The following is a 27,990-nucleotide window of genomic DNA, read 5'->3' on the forward strand; positions in this document are numbered from 1 at the left end:
GTTATCAAATGAAGTATGCTTGCCATATGGCATGTTCTCCTTCGCAACGTTAGCTCGTCTCAGAGAAAGCTTTTTCAGTTCCCATTACAGTATTATTTAGAAAGTGTTTCTTCTGACTGTCTTTGATCGAACACCGAAAACTGAAAATCCTAATTGCAATGACACCAACGAAACAGCCTGGAAACTTCATTCACATCTATTTAGTATACATTCCCCTTTAATTCCCATCGCCAATAGAGTATGCTACTCAAAAGATATCGTATTTCACACAGAAACTAGAACTATAATTCAACTCGACCAATGGTACGTAAGGCGTGCAAACAAGATAAATTAAGTTGATTTATGATGAGTAAGTAAAAAATAAAAATATTCTTTTCAATAAATTCCCCTGACGAGTGAGCAATCACGAAACAGGCTTGTAGGGATGGAAGTTTAGTCTTTGTATATTTTTCTAACTCAACATATATCGCGATCTACTTTTATGTATCAAGCACTGTAATACGGAATAATGGACACGCTGACAAAATGTCGATGATAGGTTGTAACAAAAAAAAGCTCAACAACATCCAGATTTAATACGCAGTATCAATTGTCAGCGGTCTGTATCGTCTAACAATTTTCATCTACAATTTAACCTATAGTTCTACTTATAGTTACGATGTCCAGCCGGTTTATAAATATGATTTAGACTATGCGACAATGAAAGAAACTTTGAACCACGTACATCAATCGATAAGAAACCTAACTACAATACAAATCTACTTTTAAATCTATTTATCGAGTAATATTTGATAGGAACAATTTACTAAATGAAATAAGCTAGACTACTGAACATTGTTTGGAGTCTGACTTCTGTTGTTCCAAAGGTCACTTTGCATTTACATTTTGTTGCTCGGATCAAGATGACAGAAGGCAACCAGAAGTTTGTGGCTCTTTCATACAGTGTTTCAGTTTTTCTTTCGGCAAGGTTGCACGCATCAACCTACCTAAACCTGGCCAGTCACGGTACATAAGGCTATCTAACTTTACTCCTTATTAATTTATAGGACTGCAAAAATAGCTATATCCATATGCTTCTAGTTATTATCCGTCCTAAAATGAGCTATCTTGAGGTTTATGCGGTATGAGTTAACCGTATAGTTATACTCTAGTTTACTTGATTGAGCATGATGATTCGAGTCATTCATTTAACTCCAAGAGGCCTTTCTGTGGTACGATTGTGAATTCTAATATTGTTTTCGCTCATCGAGAAATCCAGCTTCAAACTGAAAGACTAACAACCCGAGTGTTAGCAAAACCATCGTCGCACAATCAGCATGCGAGGAAGACAAAACTATAGCAGGCGACTGTCCTTTGGCAAAATTCGGTAAGGACTTTTTTTGGAAGACTCATCCCCATGATGCCCGGTCAATTTTTATCTTTTCATCTTCCGTTTCAAGCTTTTGAGGTTTTTTTTTCTTAACATTCCAAGCTAGTGTTGCTAAGAATTACTTCATTGTGCGGTTACCTACAACTACCTAAATTAGCCTCTTGGAGCTAATTTTGTAAATATTATGTAAATATTTATAAATCAAATCACTCATTCTTAATCTTTTTTGAGAATGACCCTCCATCATATTTATCTACAACCTCTTTTAATAAAGACAAGGTATTCTTTAACGTTACTTTGCTCTTCTTATAACGGCACCTGGATTCTTCCAATTCGCGTTTGACCCTGTTGCCTGTCTGCACCACCTGAAAGGCTACACGACCCTGGTGCATGAGGAAAACCAATAGCAAGATCAATGGGCCACCTTTCCAAACTGTGCAGTAATACCGATCTACAGAAAGAAAAAAGAGGAATTGAAAAAATAAATAATTACATGAGATGATTGTTATGGATAGTGACTGTAAAAGGAAGTGTCTAGAAATTTTTAGAAAGCCTAGTCATGCTAACTTGCAGGCATGAACTTTCTATGGGACGTTCTAAAACATTCTGTTGGGTGTTGTTTTTGTGATATAATACTAACAAAATAGTTGTATTGTAAGCTTCTGGAATGTTCTGGAATACCTCAGTTGAAAGTGTAAGTAAGGACTCGGCCGTGTAGTAGTAAACATAGTTTCTGCTTTCGGGAGTGACCTTCTGTTTGGAAAGCTATGCAAGAGAAAGAACTGTGAAAGAATTTTAATTTCAAGAAACTTTAGAGAAAACCGTGAGTTTTTACAAAATTGTAAATTGGCCACCCTAACGAGTTAAAAAGCTGACGTTTCGAGCGTTAGCCCTTCGTCAGAGCACAGGCGTCCCAAGCTCACGTCTCAAGCAAAAGCGAAGGATTATTTCATGAAAGCGTCACGCGTTGTGTGACGCGGTGTTAAGCAACCGTTAAGAATTTGAATGCGTTATAAGGAATAGTATGGGGAACAAAATGTAGTCCATTTAAAACACTAAATATTCCAAAATGTGAACATTTTACACGTTAGATTAATAAAAATTACTCATTCCTTAACAATAACAATAACATTTATTATTTGTATTGCGCCTTTTCTATGATATTCAAAAGCGCATTCCTTGTGTGTCCGTTGTGTTTTTTGGCGGTTTCCGTCGTTTAGGGCTTGCTTTGCCATCACTGTTTTTCCTGTTATCTGGATAACAGTTATCGTCTGCTAACACAGAACTAGTGGCTCCACAGGTAACCCAGGCTCACTGTTTGTGTCACGTGTACATGGTTAAATAGAGAGAATATATGGGACAAGTTTAAGTCTGGAAATTTGCTTGAAAATGGAAATAAAAATAAATGAAACTTACCATGTGGCGATTTGTTGTTGTCCTTCATGAAGGAAAAGTGAAGAAGAGTATTTTTCCCAAGACTTCGTGTACATATTAAATGGACCACATTTTGTTCCCCATACTATTCCTTGTAACGCATTCAAATTCTCAACGGTTGCTCGCGTAACTTAACACAGCGTCACGCAACGCGTGATACGTTCATGAAATAATCCTTCGCTTTTGCTCGAGACGTGAACTTAGGACGCCTGTAGTGAGAGCAAATCACGTTGGCCCTTCGCTCTGACGAAGGGCTAACGCTCGAAACGTCAGCTTTTTAACTCGTTACGGTGGCCAATTTACAATTTCAACTTAGTTGATATAACCAATTTAATAAACTAGTCGAGTTTGTAGGATTTTAGGGGTTTTCTGTCCGTTGAATCATACTGTAACAATATTAACAAAGAAGTAGTCGTTCACGATGTGGAACGCGACGTTCGCCTACACGCTTCTGGTTTCTTTTGGGTCAGTAAGGTCAACCGGGTCACGCATCACCGTTTGTAGCATAATGCATCGCTGTGATTGGCTATTTTCCAACAACTCCTTTCCAACCGTCGAAGGGGACTACATCTTACATAACGGTCCTTGAACTCAAGTTGTAAGAGGTATTTGTGCACCCATTTCCATGCAATGGGGATTATTTCCCCCATAAAAAAGGTTAGATTTCGAGATGGGTCTTATGGGAAACCAGTCAAGTTTATAAAACACCGCTACTGGTGGTGTCATTTCTATATTTCAGATCATTTGAAAAACCAAGCGGCCAGTGTCGGATGTAACTAAATAAACATGCTTCTGCAAACAAATTCACGAAAGATAACCTTACATCCAATCGCAGCGCTCGCGAGAAGTACGGTGAGTAGTAGTGAAGCCATGACCACAGTTTGGGCGTCTGAGACCAATCTGCTCACCAATCCTTGCGAAAATTTAATGTCGATTTCGCATTTGGCTAAAGTCACCAAATGATTTCTTGCGATTCTTAAATTCCGTTCCCACTCTCCCAAGTCGACGGTTGAAGGGTTAGGGAAGTTGCTGGTCTGCAAAATGATTTTCACATAGAAAGTAGCCTTTTAGTTTGCTCTCATTTCTATGCTTAGTGTTTATACGGGCTTCTCTCTTATCAACTATCACGTGATAGAAATATCGAGTTTATTATCTTATTGTTTAATCGTTAAGTGGCAACACTCGACTGCGCTTTCGATGAGGTGGTTTAGGAGTTAGTTTTACTGAGTTGTCAGTTAAATATTATAGTTGGCACTGGTTGCCAGATAATGGTGTTGATGTTAGAAGGGGTGTTGATGGTGGTAATAATACATGTGGATCATTGGGTTTGTGGAATCAGTAACAATCATGGTAGTGGTAGCAGCAATTTTGGGGTGTATTCTTGCTCTGGTTTCAGGCTCGAAATGCTATTTGTTTATTTTGGTGGTAGGCCGAAGTATATTTGATAAACAGCCTATAGGACAAATTTACTCATGGATCTGCTCTTAACTAAGCATCTAAATGATGTACAGCGGGAACTCAAGACGATACAGATAAAATGCAAGCACCCCAGTCGCTTTCTAAGATCTGTAATATAACACTGTAAGTATCTTGAAAGTGAAAAATTACCTTCTCCAATTTGTCTATTTCATCGCAGCTTTCCTTCAGCTGATTTCTAATTTCTACCTCTTTATGTTTCATCCTTTCCATTTCTTCGATGATTTCGTGCGGTATGCGAAAATATTGACCAGCAGCGCGTGTCATGGTGTAAATGATGTTGAAGGATTCCACCGGCAAGTTAAGCAAAAATACCAACAGGAATACTATGAACTGGGCCAACTTTGTTATCCATGGTGGAATTTCACCTTGCAATTGTCGTGGTTGACCTGGAAGGGCTAGCTCAGAGCCTTGTGGGACTCCAGTTTCTTGAAAAGGGATGGGTAGCGGCTTTTCATGGTCATGTGAATCTTGCACGGGCCTCTTAGAAAAATCCTTATAGGATTTATCCGCCATTGAGACTATTTCCTCAATTCAAGTGTGTTCTGGCTACCAGATGAAGCAAAATTTGTGTTACCGTTTCAAATCATAAAAGTTGCTTGGAACTTATCATGAAGCCTGTCCTATCTTTGAATACTTTGTAATATTGTGTGATATCAAAGTCAATGTTTTACCCCAAAAGTTGGTACTAGAAACATCTCAGGGATGAAGGATAGGTATATCGCTTTGATCTTTTACATGCGCACTTCCTTTGAAACTCTCTATGTTTGGCTGGAAATCTTTGATTAATGATCATTACACGTTATGAGGGTCACAATGGGGTAATGGTTTTACGACTAACGGTTACAATTCTGGCCCTTTTACGACTAACAGTCACCAGAAACATTTTTACGGTTACTTTTTTTAAACCACTTTCTCTTAAAATTTGTCAATTTTGGCACCCAAGGCCAACTTTTTTGGCCGTTTTACGGCAATCGGTTGACCTCACTGAGACCCTCTTTCTTTAAGAAATAGAGAAGCCTTGATACGAAAGGGGTGTGTGGAGAAAAACTAGACGTAGTCGAGTGTCTCTCCTCAATTCTTGAGTACTCTAGCCGCTTCCTAAGTGCTTTACAACAGAACACATCACAGTCAAGGCTTTTCCTTTGTTTTGTAGTAAAGAATCCGTTTTATTCCCCACGCAATACTTTCTATTTTCAAAGAAACTTTATTTCCTGAGCGACCAAAAGTTTCGGCAGCATGCTCCATACTCTCACAAAGCACGCTACAACTGAGCCAATCAGAATCCTTGTTAAAATGGCTTATATAATCTGATTGGTTGGACAAAACTAAAGCTGTCAAAAATACTAAACCATCAAAGCTCACAATCTGCACAGCAATGACCTTCAAACTGAAATGGTTCTGCAGGTCGAATTTCGCACTTTTGCCTTAAGTTTCTTAGTTTTAATACAGAATTTGGAAGTGAAATGTTCAGTGAAATCCGGCAAATGCGGCTCATAAAAGCACACAAGTTTTTTCACGCGACAATTACGAAACAAACGCAAAACAAACGCGCTCAAGGAGTGTGGTTCATGAAAGAACGAAAGTCGAATTCACGGGTATATGAGGATTGCTCGGGATGACAGCGCCGTAAAACTCGGCCACACGGTGATTTATGTGGTCTCCCACTCAACGCACCGGAAAGAATATAAAGCAGGCCGTCAGTTGTTCACCCGAATGGTGAACGATGTAATTTTTGAGGGTTACTTTTACTGCGATGGCCGGAGATCGCCACGATGAGCTAGCATGATCGCAATCGCTCTGACAACGTCATGATTTGTACTGTCTATGAATTTAAACAGTCATACCAGTTAGGCTATACTTTTCATCATTCCTGTTTTGTTCTGTTTTGTTTTGAACACTAAACTCTGCACATGATACGAGTGTTAGCTGTGTTTTATTTTTATTACCGTCAGTAAGCTTTCAATCTAAATGAGCTTGAAAACCATCAAACTCACTTTTTCCATTTCGTTTTCTCTTTGAGGATTTTCTCCGCTCACTTTCAATCAATGGGGAAAAGCTATAGAGTAGTTTGGAAAATGGTCGGAAAAAAATAGTTGACAAAGCCCATATTGGCAGATGGCGTGACAGCCGTTTAGCTCAGCTCCGTGTTTTGTACTCTGATGGAGCACGCTCTCTCAGACAATGACAGTGCACGTTTAATGCGAACTTGATCTTAATTATTGATATTGGATCAAAGTTATTGAAGCTTAATGATAATAGCTAAGCTGTTTTGGTGCCAGATATATTGAACCATAGATACTGACTCCCAGGTAAATAACATGTGATCTATTGCATACAAGAAAAAATTAGTTTGAATGCTTTTTTAAAGAATGATCGGTTATCTGAAGAAATCCAGGAAGCAGTTGTCAATACTCTCTCTATATTAGGCGAACTCAATTATCCTTGGCAAGTGATGTCTTAATTGAATGACATTTCTTAGAAAACTTCTTTCGGATGACATCGATCACAATCTAAATGCCTAACTCGTTTATTGGATGACAACAGTCTTGTTAAATGTAATTACCAGATTCATTAATCTTTCGGACCTTTCGCTGAGCTAAAGGTCCGAAAGATTTAGGTTTTTTTAATAAGAGAGAGTTAGCAATGTTGGAAAATCTCATGTTTTAAACTTGGTGAATTTCCTGTCTATTTCTTAGAAATCAGTTAACTAGTATCAACAAACAAGATATCCAGTGTGACATGTAAATAAATTTTTTATTTGAGTGAACTCCATGCAATCACGTTCTTGATTCTCTGACTCATTACTTTCGGATTCTACCTGAACTCCAGAACAAGGAATCAATCAAGAACTTATCTCAGTGGCGAAGTACATTTGCAGTACCCTTTTTCTCTCAACTTGGACTATATAGGGAAAGAGAGAAACAAACCTAGCCTCGTTGTGTTTTAGTAGCTTTCGTAACCTAACTCCACAGATAACTTTTCACTGGCGAGACGAGTGTACTTTGAAAGACATATTCTCACTCATCGATCGAAGTTGAGCTTTCAAACTTTTTTTAAGCCTATTTTTATCATTTCTACACATCCAAAAGAAAACAAAAAGCAGCAGGAAGGACGGGTAGAAGTCTGGCTGGTTGACAATGAGAAGCTGTGATGCATGTTGAAATTCTTGGAATCCTTAATCGTGATACCCATTTTCCAAGAAACGATGAACGGTGTATTTTCGTGTCGGAGTTTAAAATTGAGGTAATCCATGATACATACCAACATAAAAATACTGCTCCGCTGTTGGAACCAAAATGGTACAAAACTGAAGAATTTTTCGTCGTAAATCGATGAAGGTGAGTTGTGAAATCGAAAGAATGTAGTTTTTCATTTGATATAGCACATCGTTTATCTAATCATACAGTCTAAATTTACTTCGCTTTCTCCAATCGACAAAGCAACAATATTAGTGATTTACAAAGTTCTTACCTTTTACAAAATTATGATACATAATCATAAGGCGCAGAAACTACATAGGATTTGTTGTAACATTTTTTCTGCTCGATAATTCGCTTTTCCAATGTTCGCAATTCTCGTATAGTAATTGCATGATGTTCTTTTGGTTTTTCAACGAAACTGTGACACGCAGACGTGTAAACCAAGTAAGCTGCTCTTGGATTCTACTTTTAAAATTTGTTATTTGCGAATATTTTGATCATTTTTTTGACGTCTCTGAAGTATATTAGTTTGGGTCGTTCTTTCTCTTTGAAGTAAAGATGTGAACGATTATTTTGAGTCGATCGTGAGTAGAACGATTCATGGAATTTTTCATCAGGATGAAAATTCGTCATTTAAGCCAGTTTCAGTGTTCATTCCAAGAAAGAGAGGTACGTGTTGAAGGTCATAAGAATCTCTTTTGACTTCTGCAGCAAATCTGTTCCCTTTTTTTGTCATCTACAGTTAAAAGGGCATGTTGAAAATTAAAAAAAATGATTAAGGGAAGAAAAGGTTACTGTTAGGATAACACTATGAAATTTAAGTGATGTAAAAAGGTCAGGGGGAAGACTTAGAGTTTCTTAGAAGCAACAACCGTAGCGTGTTGGTTTTTAAACTCATAGATCATAAAAATGATTCCAAAAATCTTTTAATTTCTGGTTCTTTTTCAGTAAAAATAATTTACATTTTGCATCCTAACTTACTGTATGCTTCAAATCTCCAAGCAGGTTTTGTTAAGTACGAGACGGTGCCATGTAGATTTTGGCCCATATTTGCATGCTACGGCTTTGAATAATGTTCTTGCTATTAGCTCAAACTTAATTTCGATTGCCCGCCAAGTTTGGAATTGAAGAAAGAAACAACTAACGGGCAATGCTTTCTTGGATGATCATATTACAGTTGAAAACGAAAATGTGGTATTAACGAGAATTCTACAAACAAAATCATAGCTATGATGTCTTTAAATTTTGACATTTGAATTTTTTTTAGCCGGTCTAGCCGCATGGTGTCTCCCGGCCGGTAAGGAGAATATTTATCTCATATAGTTTTGCTTGTACCTAATTTTTGATATTCTAATTCGCATATTTTTTCGGGGAGCTAAGAGGTATTGCGGAAATGTTTCTTCCATATTTAGTCAACGAACATTTCTCAATGAGCAGCTCACGAAGACCTTTCGCCCAGGAAATATATGAAATTTTACCATCATTTCTATTAAAAAAATAGTTAAGTTCAGGAAATGAATGGTGTTTTTCATTTCTCTTTGAGAGTAGAGGAACTTTGGTTGCGTTGAGCGGACGGTATTTTAGCGTTAACTCAGCAACCAAATCGATCGATCGCAACCGACTGACCTACAAAATATTTATTAATATCTAGTTCTCTCAAATTTACTTACCTTTTTTTGATCACACAGAATGAACTATGAAAAATTAGGAAAACTGTGAAAGCTAGGAGTGCATACCTAACTTTTAATTCTGCTTGCATTTGAAAATGAAAATGCTTTGCCGGTAGTTTAGCAGATCGCGGATGGCTGGTCACATGACCCTGTCACGCGACCAGAAGACGGTCCACTTTCGCTTGTCTTGGGTCAGCCAACGATAGCTAAGACGACTGTTAATCACTCAATGAAAAGAACTTCAAATACTTCCAAACAGCTGGTACTAACGCACTATTCCTGAAATTCAAAACTGTTTTCTTACGCCTAAGTAAAATCTTGAATTGCGGATAACCACAAGTTGATTCCCTGACCCCTTGAGATAGAAAAAGTCGAGCTACATTACCTTACTTCTTTTTCTTAGAAAGACCGCTAAAAAAATTTACATACTTCCAATTGTATGTTTTCTGAGCTTTTTCGTTGTGTCTATTTCGCTTCACATATACACAGGAATTTATTTATTTACAATTTATGGCATACAAAAATAGCAGTCCAGGAATGAAATGCAAAAGAGTCATAGACCCCATTATCAAGCTAAGGAGATCACCAATGATACTAGAATGAAAATAATGAGGATAAAAAGGTACAGAACTACTGTTCTGAACGCATGCCCTCCAATCTAAATAAAAAGATTAGCAACAATATGAATTTAGGGATTTAACCGTATTTATGCTTCTAAAACCTCAGTATTCAGTACTCATATTTAAAATTCCGTTTCATTTTTCCTTCCGAGATTGGCACACTTATTTCAAAACTCAGCTAAATGTTCTAGTTCTGAACAGTATTTTACTGCTTGAAATTAAATTTTCAAGTGAAGATCCTTATCTCAGAGTCCCTCTTGGCATGCTCTAGGCAAGTTTAAATTTCTTTGACCAACGCTTTTGTAAAGAAGCACCCTTCTCATATTTTCACACTAATTTGAGGCACTACTTTGATCGGTAGTTCGCAGAAATGGAGGGGGTTCAAAAATTGTGTCAGTCCATAAGCGGCTGCCGATGGGGTAATAGGGAAAGGGGCCGTAAGGTGTTACCCAAACACAAGAACCTTCTCGCAGCTCAAAAAAACGGCGATAAGGAGGTCTTATAGGACTTAATAGCCGTTGGTCGACCCCTAGTAACCGGCTTTTAATAAAAAACCCCTGGGAATGCTCAAAGGTTTTTAAGCAGCATTCTGTGAACTGTTTTGACGCATCGAAAGGGCTTTCCTGGAAATCGAAACATAATCACAGTTTTCTTACTCAGCTACCGTGACAAGGCTGTAGTAATGATCAAGTACGTTTCGAGGAAAATATTTGTTGTTATCTAAAGGGTTGTGATTTATGAATCAGTCAAAATTCTTTTAAAACCAATATCTGCTAAAGGGCAACAAGCAAATACTACATGCAGGAAATACAGTATTTCTAAGGTATAATATATACTTCCGTCTCTAAATGCACCGGAATCTTGAAATCCTTAAACCATGACGTGTAGATTTTCCAAGAAAATCCTACAAGAAGTGAATCTGGCGTTTATTTCAATGTGATTGTTTCTAAAATTTTACTGCCCCAACAAATTAAGGTTTAGATCATGTTAGAGGGACGAAAATGGTTTGATTTTATTCCATTCAGTTACAATGCAACGATAGGCAATAGAAAAGGTAAGCACGCTTCAAAGTTTTGCACTTTGCTTTAAAGTCACATTAATGTACAATACCTAAGAGTCACCATTTTACTCGGTCAATCGATAGGGCTAAAATCTCTGATCGCCTTTAATGATCGAAAGCTAGAAATACACAACTCTTGTCTTGAGACAATTTCATTCGGTAAATTTTATCTCTAAATCATTAACTTTCAAGTCGGTGTACTAATCACAATCGCGTGCCTGTTGCGGGCAAATGCGGCTTTTGTGATGATCAGATCTCCTTCAGACGGATGCATTCAAAGTATGGTTTAGTTCTAGAGGTGGAGAGTTCACCTAATTGATCGTGTGTTGTGATCACCGTTCGAGTGAGGGCAGTCGACTAGGAAAGACTGTAGTCGGTAGTCAGTAGCGACTGACGTTTCAGTAACTGAACCTGAGCGGAAGTCGTCATCAAAGTCGATTGGAGAGTTGTCGTCATTCGAGTGTTACCGGTTCAGATTATTTGATTTTCTCATCTGAGTTGAAAAAGAATTTCAAAGGCTGGCGTTTCAAGTGTTAACCCTTCGTCAGAGCGAACGATAAGGCCTATCTCTTCGTGAAGAAACGTTGAGAAATATTCAAACGATTCAGTCTCACCAGATCAAAGTGAATTTTAGCGAAATGCAACATAAAATTTGTCTTCAGAATAATAAATTGAATGCAAATTGATTTCTGCGAAATAATTTTCAGTCTTAATTTTCAGTGACGGTCTTTAATTTTCAGCCATTCAGATTGAGCCACAGAACGTGTCCTGAAAGTAAACGGAAATATTTCGTTTAAATACGAGTTGCACTTGCCTCTTTTTATTTTTAAATCCGTACTTGTGTCCGTATTTGTCGAGCTAAGAGGTGTTACGGAAGAGTTTCGGTTTGTTAAATGTTTTGTCAACTACGACTTCTCGAGGAGCAGCTCACGAAAACATTTCCGCTCCCAAGATATAGAGTAAATCCTTCGTCATTTTTTATTTAGAAATTAGTTCAGTTTAAGAGGTAAATCCTGTTTTACTTTCTCCTTGAGAGAAGATGAGGAACTGAAAGCCACAAGCGGAAGACAAGTAAAATTAGAACATTGACCTACAGAACAATGATCAAAACGTTCTCTCAACCTTTCACTCACCGTTTCTTGTTCGCACAGAATTAGTAGTGAAGAACTATTCAACATACTGAGAAAGTTAGGCGAAAATAGTACTCACATTTTATTCCAATATTACAACTAAAACGAAAATGCTTCGCTGGTATTTTGTGCCGATCGCCACGTGATTAGCAGCGCTTGTCACGCCAGCTAAACAGTCCTTACTCTTCAGCCTTAAGATGGCCAAAGAAAGCTAGAAGGATTTCCTCTCGAATCAAAGAAAAAAAAAAAAAAAAAAAAAAAGAAAGACCTTTAATAATTTCCAACAGCCGGTACTGGTACACGTTTCCTTTCTCGCAACCGACAAATTAAATAACAGAAAACCAAATGCAAATTCTTGCACCTCAAGGAAAGGAAGACTCGATTTACCATTTAAATCCACCTTTGAGTCAAAAGAAAATGTTCTTTGTTTGGACGTTTTCAATCTTCCACCTACGACTGTTTTGCTACGACTGTTTTGTCGTTTGCTCTTAAAGTTGTACAAACGGACATGAGACGAAATAAATTTCATCCCTAAACAAAAATAATTCGGAACCTTTGGTGGCATGTATTTATATGATTTCCAAGAAAGACCGCACGACATCGACAAATAAGAACACAAACATGAAAAACACGCAACGTTGCTTGATGTATTTCATCGTCCATTATTATGAAAAATAACAGCTTTACTCAAGCTAAACCAGCGTGTTTTCAAACGAGAGAAGTAAAAAAGTAACCTTCCAGACAAGTTATATCAAAGCTTATATCAGTTTCTGTCTTATTTCTTAGAACCTACCCGACAATAAGCATACTTTTGAATTATCTCTTTTTTAGGTTTAGCTTAATCATTCAGTTTATGTCTATGCCAACTCCCTGAGAGGAAAGAAAATACAGACCTTCCTTTCTAAATTCGCAACCATTCAATCTAATAGGAACTTGATGCTGAGGTAACAAAGTCATCGAGAATGAGAAATTCGTTCGTTACACGTAGAGAAGCTTTGCAACAATATGATTTGAATATACCTTACGTAAGTCAGAATCTTGTCCACTGTGCCTGTTTTTTCCCTTGAAACAGCATACTTATCTAAAAGCCACTTTACATGTTCTCAGTCAGTAGCGAGTATTGAGTATAAGTCGCAAAATCGTGTAAACTTTGTGTGTAAAGCTTTATTCACACAGTGTAGCCCAGTCAGCTCTAAGGCTGGTATCCATAGGGGCCATGTTTCTTAAAAATAATTTGCATCAAGATTTTCAATTATATATATATATATATATATATATATATATATATATATATATATATATGACTAGAGTTTTAAAACTACATTTACAGCCTAAAACTACAAAGCCGAAACACAATTAAGACCTAAAATAGTAGATAAAATATCAAAGTTAAGATAAAAAGAAATGTCTTGCTCGGCGGCAGAACGTTTGAATGTTTTCACTCTTCACAATATTTAAAGGGAGTTTATTAAAATTTTCTGCTCCAATAAGAGAGAAGATTTCCTCTTTTAATTTCCTCTTTCGCATGATAAGACAGTGGATACAACTTTCCCTTGCTAGTGTGTTTTTACAAAGATATCTACCTCATAACCTCACGCTGTTATAAAACAAGAAAGCGATCTAGTAGTTTTCGGAAGGGTCCAGACTTTTTAAGTAGCATTCTTTGAACTCGATTTCGCCACATTTTAAGAAGTTTCTCAGAAAAAGAAAATTAATCGTTGAGAGTATACTCGGGCACCGTGACCAGGCAATATAGATAAACAAGTTTCGTGGAAAACCAATGTTTTCATGACCCCTACCATAGGCACCGCAGTTCTTGCAAACCTTAAAACAGAACAATTTCCAAGAAATCTTGTGGACAGTAAATTTAGTGTTTGCCTTTCAGTTATTGTTTAAACTATTGCGTTTGCCAAACCAAATTAGTTCTATATAGCTTCAGGGGAATGAGAAATGATGTGATTCTTTTTACTCAACGTGACTCAGTTATTGTTTAAATTAATGCGTTTTCCGAACTAGTTTAATTCTTAATACCTTCAGGCAAATGAAATGCTGTGGTTCGTTTTACTCAATTGTGATGCACATTTTCCAAGAAAATCTTGTGGACTGTAAATTTAGTGTTTGTCTCACGGTTATTGTTTAAACCATTGCGTTTGCCGAACCAGTTTAGTTCTTAATAACTCCAGGCGAATAAAAATGTTGTAGTTTGTTTCAGTCAATCGTGATGCATAAAACGGCAACAGAATCCTAGAACTTCTTGCAAAGGTAAGAACATCTAAAAAATGGCAGAAGTTTTGCGTTACAAAAGCACATCAATAATTCGAAAAGTCAAATTTGTTAAAAAGTCGCGATTTTCTCGGCTGATCGATGATGCTAAAATCGGCGATCGTATCCAGTTTTCGAAAGCTGAAAACACACAAATGTTGACCTAAGACGACGGTATTAAGCATCTTAAAGTTTCAAAATGAAAATCTTAAACACAACTGCAAGAAAGTGTGCCATTGACGCCAACTGCGACTCTTGTAATGATCAAATAATTTGGATATATCAACAAAGTTGAAATGATAAATTGGCCACCGTAATGATTACAAAAGCTGACGTTTCGAGCGTTAGCCCTTCGTCGGAGCGAATAGAGGAATTGTGGGTTGTGTGTGCTTTTAAAGGCAGAAAATGGAGCTACGTTATTGGTGGGTGCATGGCAACGAGAAAAACATGAATAAATTAGTGGAATGAAAAGCGTTCATTGATCCCTGTGGGATTTAGACTGCCGGTTTGAAAGATGAGCTTTTGTTCAAGATTTTTACGGCTTTCCGTGCCACCTAAGTGCAAGGAAAGACCGCAGATTGCCATATGTTGCTTAGAATGATTAAGTAAATTAAAATGTCTAGCGACTGGTTTCGATGTGTCCTTGTCATTCCTTTCCACGTCTCGAAGGTGTTCTCGGAATCGGTCACCTAGTCTTCTGCCTGTTTCGCCGATGTATATCTTTTTGCAATAAGTGCAAGTTATGCAATAGATTACATCAGCGGAGGTGCACGTGAAGTGATCGGTGATCTTAATGGATCGTTTAGGTCCCGATATTTTATCAGTGTTGTGAATGAAAGGACAAGTTTTGCATCGTGCACGAGCGCATTTAAAAGTGCCTGGTTGCTCATTAGTCTGAAAAGAACTTCTGACCAAAAAATTTCCTAAGTTTTTGTCGCGTTTGAATGAAATAAGCGGAGGCTGCGAAAAGATAGTGCTTGTCTCTGGATCGTTTTGAAGTAATTTAAAGTTTTTAAGAATGATGGATTTAACTGAGTGGTTGTGAGGGTGAAACGTGAAAGTGAATGGAATGCGGTCGGAATCTTCCTTATGCGACGTTTGTAGTGCTGAATGTCGATCAATAAGTTGAGCGCGGTGGTAACCCGCTCGAACGACGGAAACAGGGTAACCACGTTTATCGAAGAACTGGCACATTGACTCTGATTTGTGGTGAAAATCAGAGTCATTACTACATAAACGACGAAGTCTTAGAAACTGAGAAAAAGGAATGGAATTCTTAACGTGAGATGAATGAGAAGACGAATATAACAAGTAATTATGCGAGTCTGTAGGTTTGTAATACACACTAGTGCATAAACCGTTACCTTCAATTGAAACTTTGACGTCTAAAAAGGATAAAGAATTGTCAGAAATTTCCCAAGTATATTTCAGAGCCGGGTGAAAAGAATTGACTGCAGTTATGAATTGACAACCTGGGTCGGCCCATTGTCTCGGCTTGCAGTTGCCCTACCGAACTCATCTCCAGCTATCTAGACAAAACTATGGCTCCCATCGTCAAAACTTTATCATCATATATTAAAGTTTCAATTGAAGGTAACGGTTTATGCACTAGTGTGTATTACAAACCTACAGACTCGCATAATTACTTGTTATATTCGCCTTCTCATTCATCTCACGTTAAGAATTCCATTCCTTTTTCTCAGTTTCTAAGACTTCGTCGTTTATGTAGTAATGACTCTGATTTTCACCACAAATCAGAGTCAATGTGCCAGTTCTTCGATAAACGTGGTTACCCTGTTTCCGTCGTTCGAGCGGGTTACCACCGCGCTCAACTTATTGATCGACATTCAGCACTACAAACGTCGCATAAGGAAGATTCCGACCGCATTCCATTCACTTTCACGTTTCACCCTCACAACCACTCAGTTAAATCCATCATTCTTAAAAACTTTAAATTACTTCAAAACGATCCAGAGACAAGCACTATCTTTTCGCAGCCTCCGCTCATTTCATTCAAACGCGACAAAAACTTAGGAAACTTTTTGGTCAGAAGTTCTTTTCAGACTAATGAGCAACCAGGCAATTTTAAATGCGCTCGTGCACGATGCAAAACTTGTCCTTTCATTCACAACACTGATAAAATATCGGGACCTAAACGATCCATTAAGATCACCGATCACTTCACGTGCACCTCCGCTAATGTAATCTATTGCATAACTTGCACTTATTGCAAAAAGATATACATCGGCGAAACAGGCAGAAGACTAGGTGACCGATTCCGAGAACACCTTCGAGACGTGGAAAGGAATGACAAGGACACATCGAAACCAGTCGCTAGACATTTTAATTTACTTAATCATTCTAAGCAACATATGGCAATCTGCGGTCTTTCCTTGCACTTAGGTGGCACGGAAAGCCGTAAAAATCTTGAACAAAAGCTCATCTTTCAAACCGGCAGTCTAAATCCCACAGGGATCAATGAACGCTTTTCATTCCACTAATTTATTCATGTTTTTCTCGTTGCCATGCACCCACCAATAACGTAGCTCCATTTTCTGCCTTTAAAAGCACACACAACCCACAATTCCTCTATTCGCTCCGACGAAGGGCTAACGCTCGAAACGTCAGCTTTTGTAATCATTACGGTGGCCAATTTACCATTTCAACTTTGTTGATATATCCAAATTATTTCGTTACTCCCACCGACGTAGCCCCAAACAGTTTCTTTCGAAACTATCAGCCTTTATTCACTTGTAATGATCAGAATACTTCATTAACTTCCCAAATTTGGTTTCACTAAAGAGATCAAACTTCTATTTATTTGATTTTGGATTGGCAAGTCGTCAATTAATTACTCGTCATCTTGAGATGTTGGCAAACCCATCTGTGGTAAATTTCTGTTTTAGAACCTTAAAAGACCACATTCTTAAGAAAATTAACTGTCAAACTCCTTACTCAGATTGGACAGGTCCCTACGCGATCTATTCTCAGGGACCCGTTCACAATAAAAACGAACATAACCTCAACCAGAGCCGGCTTGTTCTTGTAAGATAATCCGTCAATATTCTTCTGCCCGGATGAAAGATTGACCCAACAAATTTTTTTTTATCATGAACCAAAAGCACAGCGAGCAACAATGAGTTCAAAAGTGGCATAAGATCACTATAGGCAAAAATGAAAACATTACTTCTTGCTCTGTTCTACCCTAGCATATTGCCTGGAAAGTCAAATTTAGGAATTTCAACACTCTCTTAGATGACAATGATTTTACACACACCAAGGGAAATCACGTTTGTCTTGATAAGTATAAGTGGTCAAAAACTTATTTACAAGCCACGGTCGCTATGGCCGCTAGCCAAATAGATAAATTATGCTTACTTGCCCCAAAAGAATACCCCTTCATCCTACAAAATGTAACCTTAAATTTAGTCCAGAATATGGTTATCGATAATTCCCTAGATAAGCTTCTTGGGAAATCAAATTATTCACTCTTCATCTTTTGTAAATAAGACCCTTCGTCAAATTTATCTACGACCTCTTTCAGAGAAGGCAGGGTCTCCTCTCACGTTGCTTTGCACTTCATATAACAGCGCCTGGATTCTTCCAATTAGCGTTTGACTCGGTTGACTTCATGGAGCATCTGAGCGTCGCTGTAATATACTTAAACTTTGCGCACGAGGAACACTGACAGTGGAATTAACAGACCACTTTTCCAAACGCCTGGCGTGGAAAATTCGGTTTCCGTCTTGTTTGTGGTTATGTAAGCCCAGTAAAACCAATCTACAGAAAGAAAACGGAGACAGAAAAAATAATGTTTATTATAATGATAACAAAGATGTAGTCACGGACGATTTCGACTGCACACTTCTGGTTTCCTTTGAGCGATAAGGTTAACCGCGTTATGGCGTTATGGCGGTTGGCTATTTTTGAACGCCTCTGTTTCCCAATCGTTGGAAGTGTCTTTGTCATGCGTTACCTCGAAATAGGTGAAGATCTTGTCCATGACAATACTTATGCGCTCTTTTGGAATGTGCACTTCCTTGTAGTGAGAATCATGGTTTCTCTGATTAAATAGGTTTAGATATCGGGCGCACGGTCCGTTTGGAAGAGCAGTTAAGTTGAAACATTCTCCAGCACAATTATATCGTGATGCTGTCATATATCTTTCTGATTTGACAAGCCAAGAGGCCAATGTCAGATGCAACTAAACCAACACTCTTCTGCGAGAGACAGAAAGTTAAACTTACGTCCAATCACTGCGCTTGCGAGGAGAAGTCCTATGATTACTTGTAAGATCGTCCACTTGACCTTAGTCTGCAGGTCTGATATCAGTCTACCCACCAATCCTTGTAAAATGTGAATGTCGACTCCGCATTTGGCTAAACGGTCTCTCGCAATGCTCAAATCCCACTCCCATTTTATCAAGTCGACAGCTGAATGATAAGGAAAGTTGCTGAACTGCAAAATGATTTTAGCATTTAAAATGTCCTTTTAGTGGTCGGTAATTAATATATTCCTTTAGTTTAATGATAAAATCTGGTTGGCTACCTTAATTGCCATCTATTCCGCGTAGAGCGGGAGTACTGTAGGTATCTTAACAGTTAATAAAACTGGATAAAACACGATGAAGCACCTGTCTTGTTGTTCACTTTTGAACGACCTCTAGATTGATACCAAAAGAATTAGGTTGTTCGCTCTCGATTGCAAGTGAAAGAAATCACGAGCCAATGATCTTCTTGTTGAATAGTAAAGTGACTACGGTTGGTTAAGCTTTCGAAGAGGTAGTTAATTTAGGAAGTAGTGCTATTGATGGTTGCAATTAAGTTTTATAGGTGGCATCGGATGACAGGTAATAATAATTATGGTAGTAATGGTGTTGCTGTTAATATTATTACATGTAGATATTGTAAGTGGCTGGTGGTGGCGGTTGTATCGAAAAGCATTATCTTGCAGAAGCTGTAGCAATACATTCTTGCACTTGTTTGTGAACCCTATAATGCCAGGTGGGTTTTTTGTAATTCCTGACTATTTTTGAGAAATAGCTATACAGGATAAACAGCCCTGCAACTATTAATCAAATATCTTCTGTACGATATTAAACCGTAACACAAACCAATACAGACGTAAATGTAACGGATCAAGGCTTAGCTTAAAAGTTAATATAGCTAAATTACTTGACGCTGTGAGTATATTGATGAACTTGAAAATTTACCTTTTCCTCCAATTTGTTTCCCTCATGGGAGATTTCCTTCAGCCGAAGTTTTATTTCTTCACCATCAAGTTTCACTTTGTCTCGTTCTTCGACGTTTATAGGGGGAATCTGGAAAAAATATTGAACCGCTGAACGCGCTATGGTGCAAAAGATGGTGAAGGATCCCCCTGGCAAGTTAAACAAAGCTACCAGCAGGGCTGCAATGACTTCAGCCAGCCTTTTTGCCGCTGAAGGATTTTCACTCTCCATTTCTTGTGGCGGCCGCGGAAGAGCTAATTCAGAACTTTGTGGACCGCCAGTTTCTTGACGAGGGGTCGCCATTGTGTCGCTGTCCACCAATCAAGTATGTCCTACCAGTTGAAGCAAAGCTTTTGATTAAAAAAAATAGATATTTATAGTACCTTTTTGGTCTCAAGGTAGGAAGATATAGGGAAAGACAGAAATAAACTAAGTCTCTTATAGATCGTGTGATCTAACTCAATGGAGAATCTTCCTCTATCGCGACGGGTCCTCTTTAAGCGAATCATTCTTACTTAAGGGCCAAAGTTGTTCTACTTTAAAGTCGCGTATTTGGTTAGCCTTTAAAAAATGGCCTCTTGCTGGTTTATCCCATACTGCATTCGAGATCATGCGATTACGTAAATAAATAGCTTCGATTTTTTGGCTTTCCAAATCTGTCCTACGTGTATGTTTCGCTATCTAGTCTTGGATTGAAAACGCCATTATATGGCCACCAGCTTCCAGACAGCCTGTCGGTAAATAAAAAAACCTTGCACTGCGTATATTGAGTCTGGCACACCTGCTCTGAAACATGTTTCACTTAAGAATAAAACGTCCAATTGTGGTTTGCCAGAGCTGGAGTTTCTTAGCAGGTAGAGCTTTCGATTCGTGAACCATTTTCGCCCAGACCAAAGTTAAAATATGTCGCAGAGCAGCTTTTGTTGTCCATGTTAAAAACGCTTGATGCTGAGGAGAAATACTCTTCTAATGTAGACGAGAAGGTCGAGTCTGAGAACAAGAAATTTATGCTTGTGTCGCCAGGTCCGGGGTTTGTAGATGTATCATTGAAGAGAGCAAGAGATTTGAAAATAGAACAATCCTCAGCAACTGAATGTCCATGACAAGTTTCAACTCGAAGGAACCATGGGAAAAGCTGTCGACCTGCATGGTTTGGCCGAGGAATAGCCAAGCTTGGCAAAGTAACCACTAATCTTTCCAGACTATAGTCATCTTTAAGAATTCGCTCATTTGGGTAGAAAAAAACCGAAGGCGAGATTGATTAAAAGGAAAATTGGAACAGAAAAGGCGGACACTGACTGCTGTGCTATATCTCATTCTAGAAGAGGCGAATATTTACTAACCGAGCCGCAAAAATTTCGTTTTTACGAAACAGATTACGTTCAAGCTATCAAAACCAGGAGAAATTTCATCGCACTAAGCAATTGCGGCATCAAAAGAAAATAATAGATGATTCTTTACAGTTGAAACTGAACAAGTAATTTACTAAGATTGAGTCAATGTTACATTAAAGTCGAACAGTGAACAGTGCTTAGGTGTGTTAACTGCTGATTGATGTCGTGTGTTGAAAGCCAACGACAGGACAACTCGGCCTCAAATGACCAAATATTCTGTTGCAAATGACTTACCAGAATTCTTGATCGAAATGTCGTAGCAGCAGGCGAATGAAAGCTGACTTAGCTATGAAAAGCTTGATAAGAAATTTCGGCCTTTGAAGCAAAAACCAAAATATGTTTTGTTAATCGTTTGCGAAACCTTTTCCTCATGTGACCGTCTTAGTCACCTGACTCCCAGGATGCATCAGTAAGGGTAATTGTTCACAGTTTGGACATATGCAAAATTTCACTTGTTAACTATTTTATTCACCACTCGCAATTTTTTTTAGATATCAGTTGAAAATTTCTTACATTTCATCGATTAAGAAACAAAAAAAAACCCTTGGCAGTCTGCATTTCTGTGAATTCTAAGAAAGACCGGACGACAATGGCGACAAAGAATCTTTTTGTAGCTTAAAAACAAGCAACGTTTGCCTGATTATTTGTTTATCTCTAGAATATTTTTTCGGTGATACATACCTGCTACTTCGTTTTCATGAGCATTTAAAACTTTGGTGATTTTAAAGAAAAGAAATATGTCAAAGCAAACACTGAGTATCTAAGTTTTTGCCTTTTTCTCAGAAACACAGATGAAAAATTTACATAATTCCGAGTCATCTGTTTTCTGAGCTTTTTCTTCAGTGAGTTTATTTCGCTGCCCAGAACTGGGAAGAAAAATAGGATACATTGCTTCCGTCTTAAATTAGAATCCTCCTCCCAACCGCATTCAAACTTAACAAAGCCAAAAGGAATGAGAAATTCGATCGTTTCACATGGAAAAGCTTAGCAATGATATGAACTGTATTGACGTTACTCCTGCGACAGATCTTGTCCACTGTAATATGGACGTTCGACTGATCGCATGAGATTTTGTTGGCTTTTTTTTTTTTTCTTCCCTTAAGGCAGCTTACGGGGATTCTTTACAATGACACGGAGGATCATTACCTTAGCAGCCGCTTCAGTATGGTATGGTGTGACTTTGGACAAAACTTCCTCTTGCTAGTGTATTTGTATAAAGACATCTATACCATAATTCCATACAGCTGTGGAACAGTTTTGATTCCAAGTTTCCACATTTGCTAATCCCTTGTAAGATAAAAGACAGCTGGATTCTGTCGCTCGTAATAAACAGTTTAAACTATGCCCTGTATGCCGGCTGAAAAATGTTTCGCGATTCTTGGAATCTAAGCAGGCGTAGATTTTTCTAGAAAATTACTTCCAGAATGAAATTTAAATTTTCTCACCGTCATTGTTTTTTTTACAGCTATCGACATGCAGGCGCTAAAACGTACACTTAGCTCGAAGCAGTGACAGAATCACTCTCTGCAAGGTAATTTCAACTCAAAATGGGTAAAAGTTTTATGTTTAAAATTTGCATTGTGAATTCATAGTATTGAATTTGTAACAGGGTTCCGATTTGCTTGGCTGACTGATGTGACTTGAGTCGCCAATCACTATCATCTTTCAAATGCTGAAGAGACAGAACTTCGGAATAGAACCAATTTCAACCCTCAATTTTATTCTTTACAAATATCAATGCAAGTTCTTAGGGCCTAAATTTTGACATATCAGAACTGTCACATAATATACTTGTTGTTGTTGTGGACTACGGGATAGATTAACGATTACCTTTCGTCTGTAACTTCCACAGTTTGGTTTAGTTGCAAAGACCGACGCTCTACTCTTATGATGGTCATTTGCTCTAAGAGAAGATCTAAGTTCCAATTGGACAAGGGAACAGGTTTAAGCGTGGTCTACTCCCTGGAACATGTCCGTAAAGAAGAGCCATTATATTCTCGAGCGGAACTGAAAGGAATAAAATTGAAAGACATGATAAGGAAAGTCGCGGAATGTAATATATAATATTTTTTTCCACAAAATATTTTGTTAAGGGAACTGGTTTGCGGTTCAGTTTAGCCATAAGACGAGAACTGCGAGTGAGGCATTTACTGAATAGGAGCCAACACTCACTAGTAATTCTACAACGTTTTCCGGCGAGTGCAAATGATCGCACGATTTTCGTAATTGTAAAGACATAAGGTCAAGATTTGTCTTCTAAGTAAAGGAACAAAGCTGAGAGAGATGGCGCTTAGTTGACTTACGTAAGGTGGCACTATATAGTATTTTACAAGGCTTTGGGTATTACATATGCATGAATAATTCAGTCTCCCTTGGCAAATGTTTATCTCACAGCACTCGATAGAAGATCAGTAATGAAAACCTACAGCCTTAGACTATATATGGAAAACCCTTTCAGATACTCAAAGCTGTTGCTATGGCAACTACTGAGAGAAATGCTTGGCTTGCTTTTTTGACCTACCTGACTTCTAGACGGTGTTTCTCGGTTTCTACGCGGTGAATTTTCTTTGTTTTTGGGGAAACAGAGTAAACATCCAAGGAGTTTCAACTGATAAAGCCACAAGAAAATCTGTACATAATTTTCGGAGTAATTCGCAATTTTCGTTTTTGACGCGTATTACATTTATGTATGTATAAAATTCGATGATTTATTCGCAAGAGCTAGAAAAAGAAAAATCCCATCCATGTGCCAATTTTCAAAAAAATTCACCGTCTGGAACGTGCCCAATATGCGCCTTTATATCACTCTAAAACCCTTGTTTTTCGTGACGTCATCAAAACAGAAATTCTTCAACTTACGGTAATGCGCATGCTCGCGTCGCTCTTTCTTCAGCACGTGCCAGTTGAAACTTCGAGAAATCGACGCGTACTTTTCCCCACTACGGCGAAAAGTATACCTACGTGTGGAAAAACATATGGAAATGCACATATGTAAATGATGTGGACGGGTATTCTGAAGTTGCTCGGGTATTCTCAAGTTGCTCCTTTGTTGGATGATAAAGAGTTCCTCGGAACGTTTGCAGGAGTTCGTAGCGACGATCGAGGCATTTCATGTCGTTTTCTGCGTACTGTGTTGATGACATGTTTTCTATCAACATGTCCTCTGAAATGTTCAAACAGGAGTCAAAGGCTATTCTTCTTAAAGCTTTAACATCCTCCATACACCTTTATCACTTAGCGCCATCTTGGATTGCGTGAAGCACCAAATCGAGGCTGGACGGGCATAAAGTTTGTGTTACACTAGTGTTTACAGTGGGGATATATGACAAGTGAGCATGGCTCAGGATCATTGCTCTGTTAACTTCTGTACAAATGACAAGAGAAATCAGAGGAGCGAGAATTTATCTTTTTTCAACTTTCCTTCAAATTCTTTATTGACATCGAAATGGATTGCCGCTATAAAGCGAGATGAAGGGCTAGATTTTGAGATAAGAATCCGGAGCTGTGACTGGCGAGTTGTCAGACGCGCGTATTACTAGCGACCGAAGTTTTGCTTTCGATTGAAAACAAAGCCACTACACGTTTTGCGAAATACCTACTTTTTTCGTATCCAGAACACTAGTCATTTAAGAAATCTACTAGTCTTTTACTTTTGGCTCAAGCTGTCAAACGCTCATGGCAATATTTTGTTTGTTTTTATTAACTCGGATTTTGTAATATGTATTAAATGAGATTCTCCGGCCCTCGTTTATTCGCGTTATAATGAAAAATAAAACTTGAATTACAACAAACTTGAACTACACGACAGAAAATTACTAAAAACTGCCCGAAATTAAAACACTAAAATTTTTTACTCAAATATCATTTATTAGTAGTACGTAAGGCGAGGTTTAAATCAAGATGGTCAAATAAATATCTGCAAGCTCCACGGCTCTTCATTCTTCCGCTGTGACTTGTAGCTTCGAGCTCTCACGACGACTCCTGTGTCTAGTGTTTTCACTGAAAGGAAAGGTGCGAACGCGGATGTGTAACAACGTGGACACGCTACGAGTCATGGTTTCTAAAGCTTCATTTCATCACTTTTTTACTTCGTTGGAAGTTTTTGATTAACGAATCCGGGCATAAAAAAAAGATAAGAACAATACGATATCTGTAAAAATGGTATGAATGGCGTGAATCACCCAACTGTTCGAATGAAATATTTCCATCTTCATCCAGACTTGAGGCATCAACAACAACCTCAGAACAACTCGTCGATATCAAAGATGTAGCCTTCGTAGAAATTGCTGTAACCACGGGTTATTACTTTCTTTGGGACCTTTACATCTTTCTCGAGCCATTTCTCGACGAGTTGAATCAAAATAAGGAATATTCTTAAGAGATTTCGACCACGTAACAGAAGCTACTCTCTCAGCCATAGTGAATTGTATAGAAATATGCCAAACACGCGAAACACAATGCCCGTCCAGCCTCGATTTGGTACGGCACGGAATCCAAAACGGTGCTGCGTGATAAGGGTGTATTGCATCGTGTGCGGGGAAAGGTTCATGGAAAAGTGTCTGGTAAATGGATTGTTGATTTAATTTAACTGTGGAACCATCCGATGAGAACAGAGAGGGATGTTTACGTTTGACCAAGTTCTTCATCACAGGGAGAGTGTCAGAAAAGAAAACATTACGACAGGAAATTTTTTCACAAAGTTGATGTCCACCTTGACGAAGAAGGATTGGAGTATTGAAAACCCGAGAGTTGTGCCCGATTAAAACAGTATAAATATTATTATCGCTTTTCACACGCCTGACAGTTTTCTCCAAGAAGGTTAGAAAATTTTCCAGTGACTTTCCAAGTGACGCAGTTTCTACTGGTTGATTGTCTTTGAACAGGGTCCTGACTCCTCTGACTGTTCGGACACTTAAACCATTTACCCTTGCAGCACGAATTTCTACCTCCCTCAAAGGAAATATGTAGATGTTGAAACAGTGCAGACCTGATTGATAACACACGGCATCTATGTAAAGCAGAATTTCTTTATTTTTTTCTATTTCACTTTTAAATTTTAGATCATGTTTATTTAGATTAAAATAGATTGTAACTGTAATAATAGATTGTAATAATATTATTATTTTATCTGATAGATTTACCGTGTCTAAATAAAAATAAAGTTCAAAAGTTCAAGTTCTGAAAGTTGGCATATTTCTGCGGTTTTTCCGGACGTGTTTGTTTCAATATCGTAAATTACGAAATTGTAAGCAGTGTTTCTGTCATAGGGAAATTTCTCCACCATTGGTCTGATTTTTAATTCAGGAATGCATGTTTCAAAGGTTTTCATCTCCTCACTTGAAATTTTCAAATTGATGATGTCAAATTCTTGGATCAGTTTTGTAAAATCGTTTGGATTAAGGTTAAGTCCTATTCCACTTTGGTATGTGATTCCTTCTTTAGCTTGTTTTTTACCTTTAAGAGTTAACTTCTGCTTATGTATATTGGACACCGTAATGATTACAAAAGCTGACGTTTCGAGCGTTAGCCCTTCGTCGGAGCGAATAGAGGAATTGTGGGTTGTGTGTGCCTTTAAAGGCAGAAAATGGAGCTACGTTATTGGTGGGTGCATGGCAACGAGAAAAACATGAATAAATTAGTGGAATGAAAAGCGTTCATTGATCCCTGTGGGATTGAGACTGCCGCTTTGAAAGATGAACGCTTTTCATTCCACTAATTTATTCATGTTTTTCTCGTTGCCATGCACCCACCAATAACGTAGCTCCATTTTCTGCCTTTAAAAGCACACACAACCCACAATTCCTCTATTCGCTCCGACGAAGGGCTAACGCTAGAAACGTCAGCTTTTGTAATCATTACGGTGGCCAATTTACCATTTCAACTTTGTTGATATATCCAAATTATTTCGTTACTCCCACCGACGCAGCCCCAAACAGTTTCTTTCGAAACTATCATCCTTTATTCTGCTTATGTAGTTGAGCTCTTTGGTGTTTGAAATTAATGCTGGTTTTTCTGAGTTTGTCATGGGTAGCCTTGTGATCCATCCTTTCAATGTGGCTGAAACAGTGTATACCAGGTTCAATGTTGAGGCTCTCAAGTGTTTGGCTAATGTACTGATATCCAAGGTTTACTTGGGAGATGCCACAGGCCACTCAGAAGTCATTACTTGCACTTGCCCTATAGTATCTAATTTTGGGACTTTTTAACCCTATAACACTGTTTAAGGCCTCGTTTCTCTGCGAATTTGCCCCAGGTGATAACTTTGCAACTACTACATCAGTACAATATTCATCAAAAATTCTCTCCAAAGCTTTCCTCAAGTCATCACCATAGAGATCTTTGCCATAGGGTAAGTCAGAGTGTTTATAGTTAATAGGGTCTTTCTTGGCACCACACCAGGATTTATTGCAATTTGTGTGGTTTCCAAAGGAGTGTGGTAGAATGCCTTTTAAGGATTTTTGAAGGGCTGATGGATTCCCCCTATTTTGAGACACGCCATAAGTAAAACATTTGACCAAGTAGTTGACAACTTTCTGTGAGAGAGCTGATGAATTTACAAATTTCCCACGTTGGCTTAGGTTATAAAACCTTGTAGTTATTGATCTTTTGGCATGCACAATGTCTGTCCACTTTTCTACTGGAGAAGGGACATTCTCTTTTATATGTGCGGCAGTTGTGGAGTCTTCATCTCCAACAAAAACAGATAGTTTGACTCTAGAATTTAGGCTTTCAGTAAACAAATGGACAGCTGCCATAGGCTCCATTGCCTTTGATGATGCTGTATGATTGAGTCGACAGTTGTGTTGCTTAGCTTCTTTTCCGGTTTTTCTAGCATTTGCGCAAACCCTGCAGGATTTTTTTCTTGTAGTATAATCCGTAACCTTCCCATAAGTTAAACCCATGACTGCAGCTTGACCAGTTGATGAGTTATGCCCCTTTCCTGGTTTTTGCCAACCCATGTCATATGAGCAGGGGATATTGATGCAGCCTTGGTCATCTGTTTTTACATCTTTTTTGATGGCAGCATTTCTTTCTTCTGGCATTGCAGTTTTGCAACTTTTATTTGTTACTTGCTCTACTGCATACCCAATTTCATTTTCTCTACCCTTGAAAGTTACTGGGTTCATAGGGGGAATATTTAA

General features: G+C 38.2%; 1 protein-coding gene, 1 long non-coding RNA gene, 1 other non-coding gene and 1 pseudogene across 5 annotated transcripts; 1 reads left to right on the top strand and 3 right to left on the bottom strand.

Moving 5' to 3' along the window:
• Positions 1–199: 199 nt before the first annotated feature.
• On the bottom strand, positions 200–9,753 carry LOC148734992 (uncharacterized). The gene is made up of 4 exons (XM_088751946.1): positions 9,153–9,753; positions 4,412–4,828; positions 3,627–3,837; positions 200–1,820 (listed from the first exon to the last, which is right to left on the bottom strand). The coding sequence occupies exons 2-4, from the start codon at positions 4,793–4,795 to the stop codon at positions 1,576–1,578; spliced, it is 840 nt and encodes a 279-aa protein (XP_088608072.1). The 5' UTR covers positions 4,796–4,828; positions 9,153–9,753; the 3' UTR covers positions 200–1,575.
• Positions 6,776–23,329, top strand: LOC148734993 (uncharacterized). 3 transcript variants are annotated; one of them, XR_015998379.1, is made up of 5 exons: positions 6,776–7,620; positions 19,538–19,779; positions 21,952–22,015; positions 22,314–22,379; positions 22,701–23,317. It is a non-coding gene; the product is annotated as an uncharacterized LOC148734993 (long non-coding RNA). The 3 variants fall into 3 exon arrangements; XR_015998380.1 differs by lacking the exon at positions 6,776–7,620 and adding an exon at positions 10,572–10,826 and having other exon boundaries at positions 20,478–22,015; positions 22,701–23,329; XR_015998378.1 differs by lacking the exon at positions 6,776–7,620 and adding an exon at positions 20,478–20,635 and having other exon boundaries at positions 19,644–19,779; positions 22,701–23,329.
• LOC111332885 (uncharacterized) lies at positions 16,551–19,757 on the bottom strand. The gene is made up of 3 exons (XR_015998377.1): positions 19,437–19,757; positions 18,472–18,682; positions 16,551–18,004 (listed from the first exon to the last, which is right to left on the bottom strand). It is a non-coding gene; the product is annotated as an uncharacterized LOC111332885 (transcript).
• LOC111336450 (uncharacterized) lies at positions 23,329–27,990 on the bottom strand (annotated as a pseudogene).

The sequence above is a fragment of the Stylophora pistillata genome, chromosome 3, assembly GCF_964205215.1.
Source record: "Stylophora pistillata chromosome 3, jaStyPist1.2, whole genome shotgun sequence".
NCBI classification, from domain to species: domain Eukaryota; kingdom Metazoa; phylum Cnidaria; class Anthozoa; order Scleractinia; family Pocilloporidae; genus Stylophora; species Stylophora pistillata.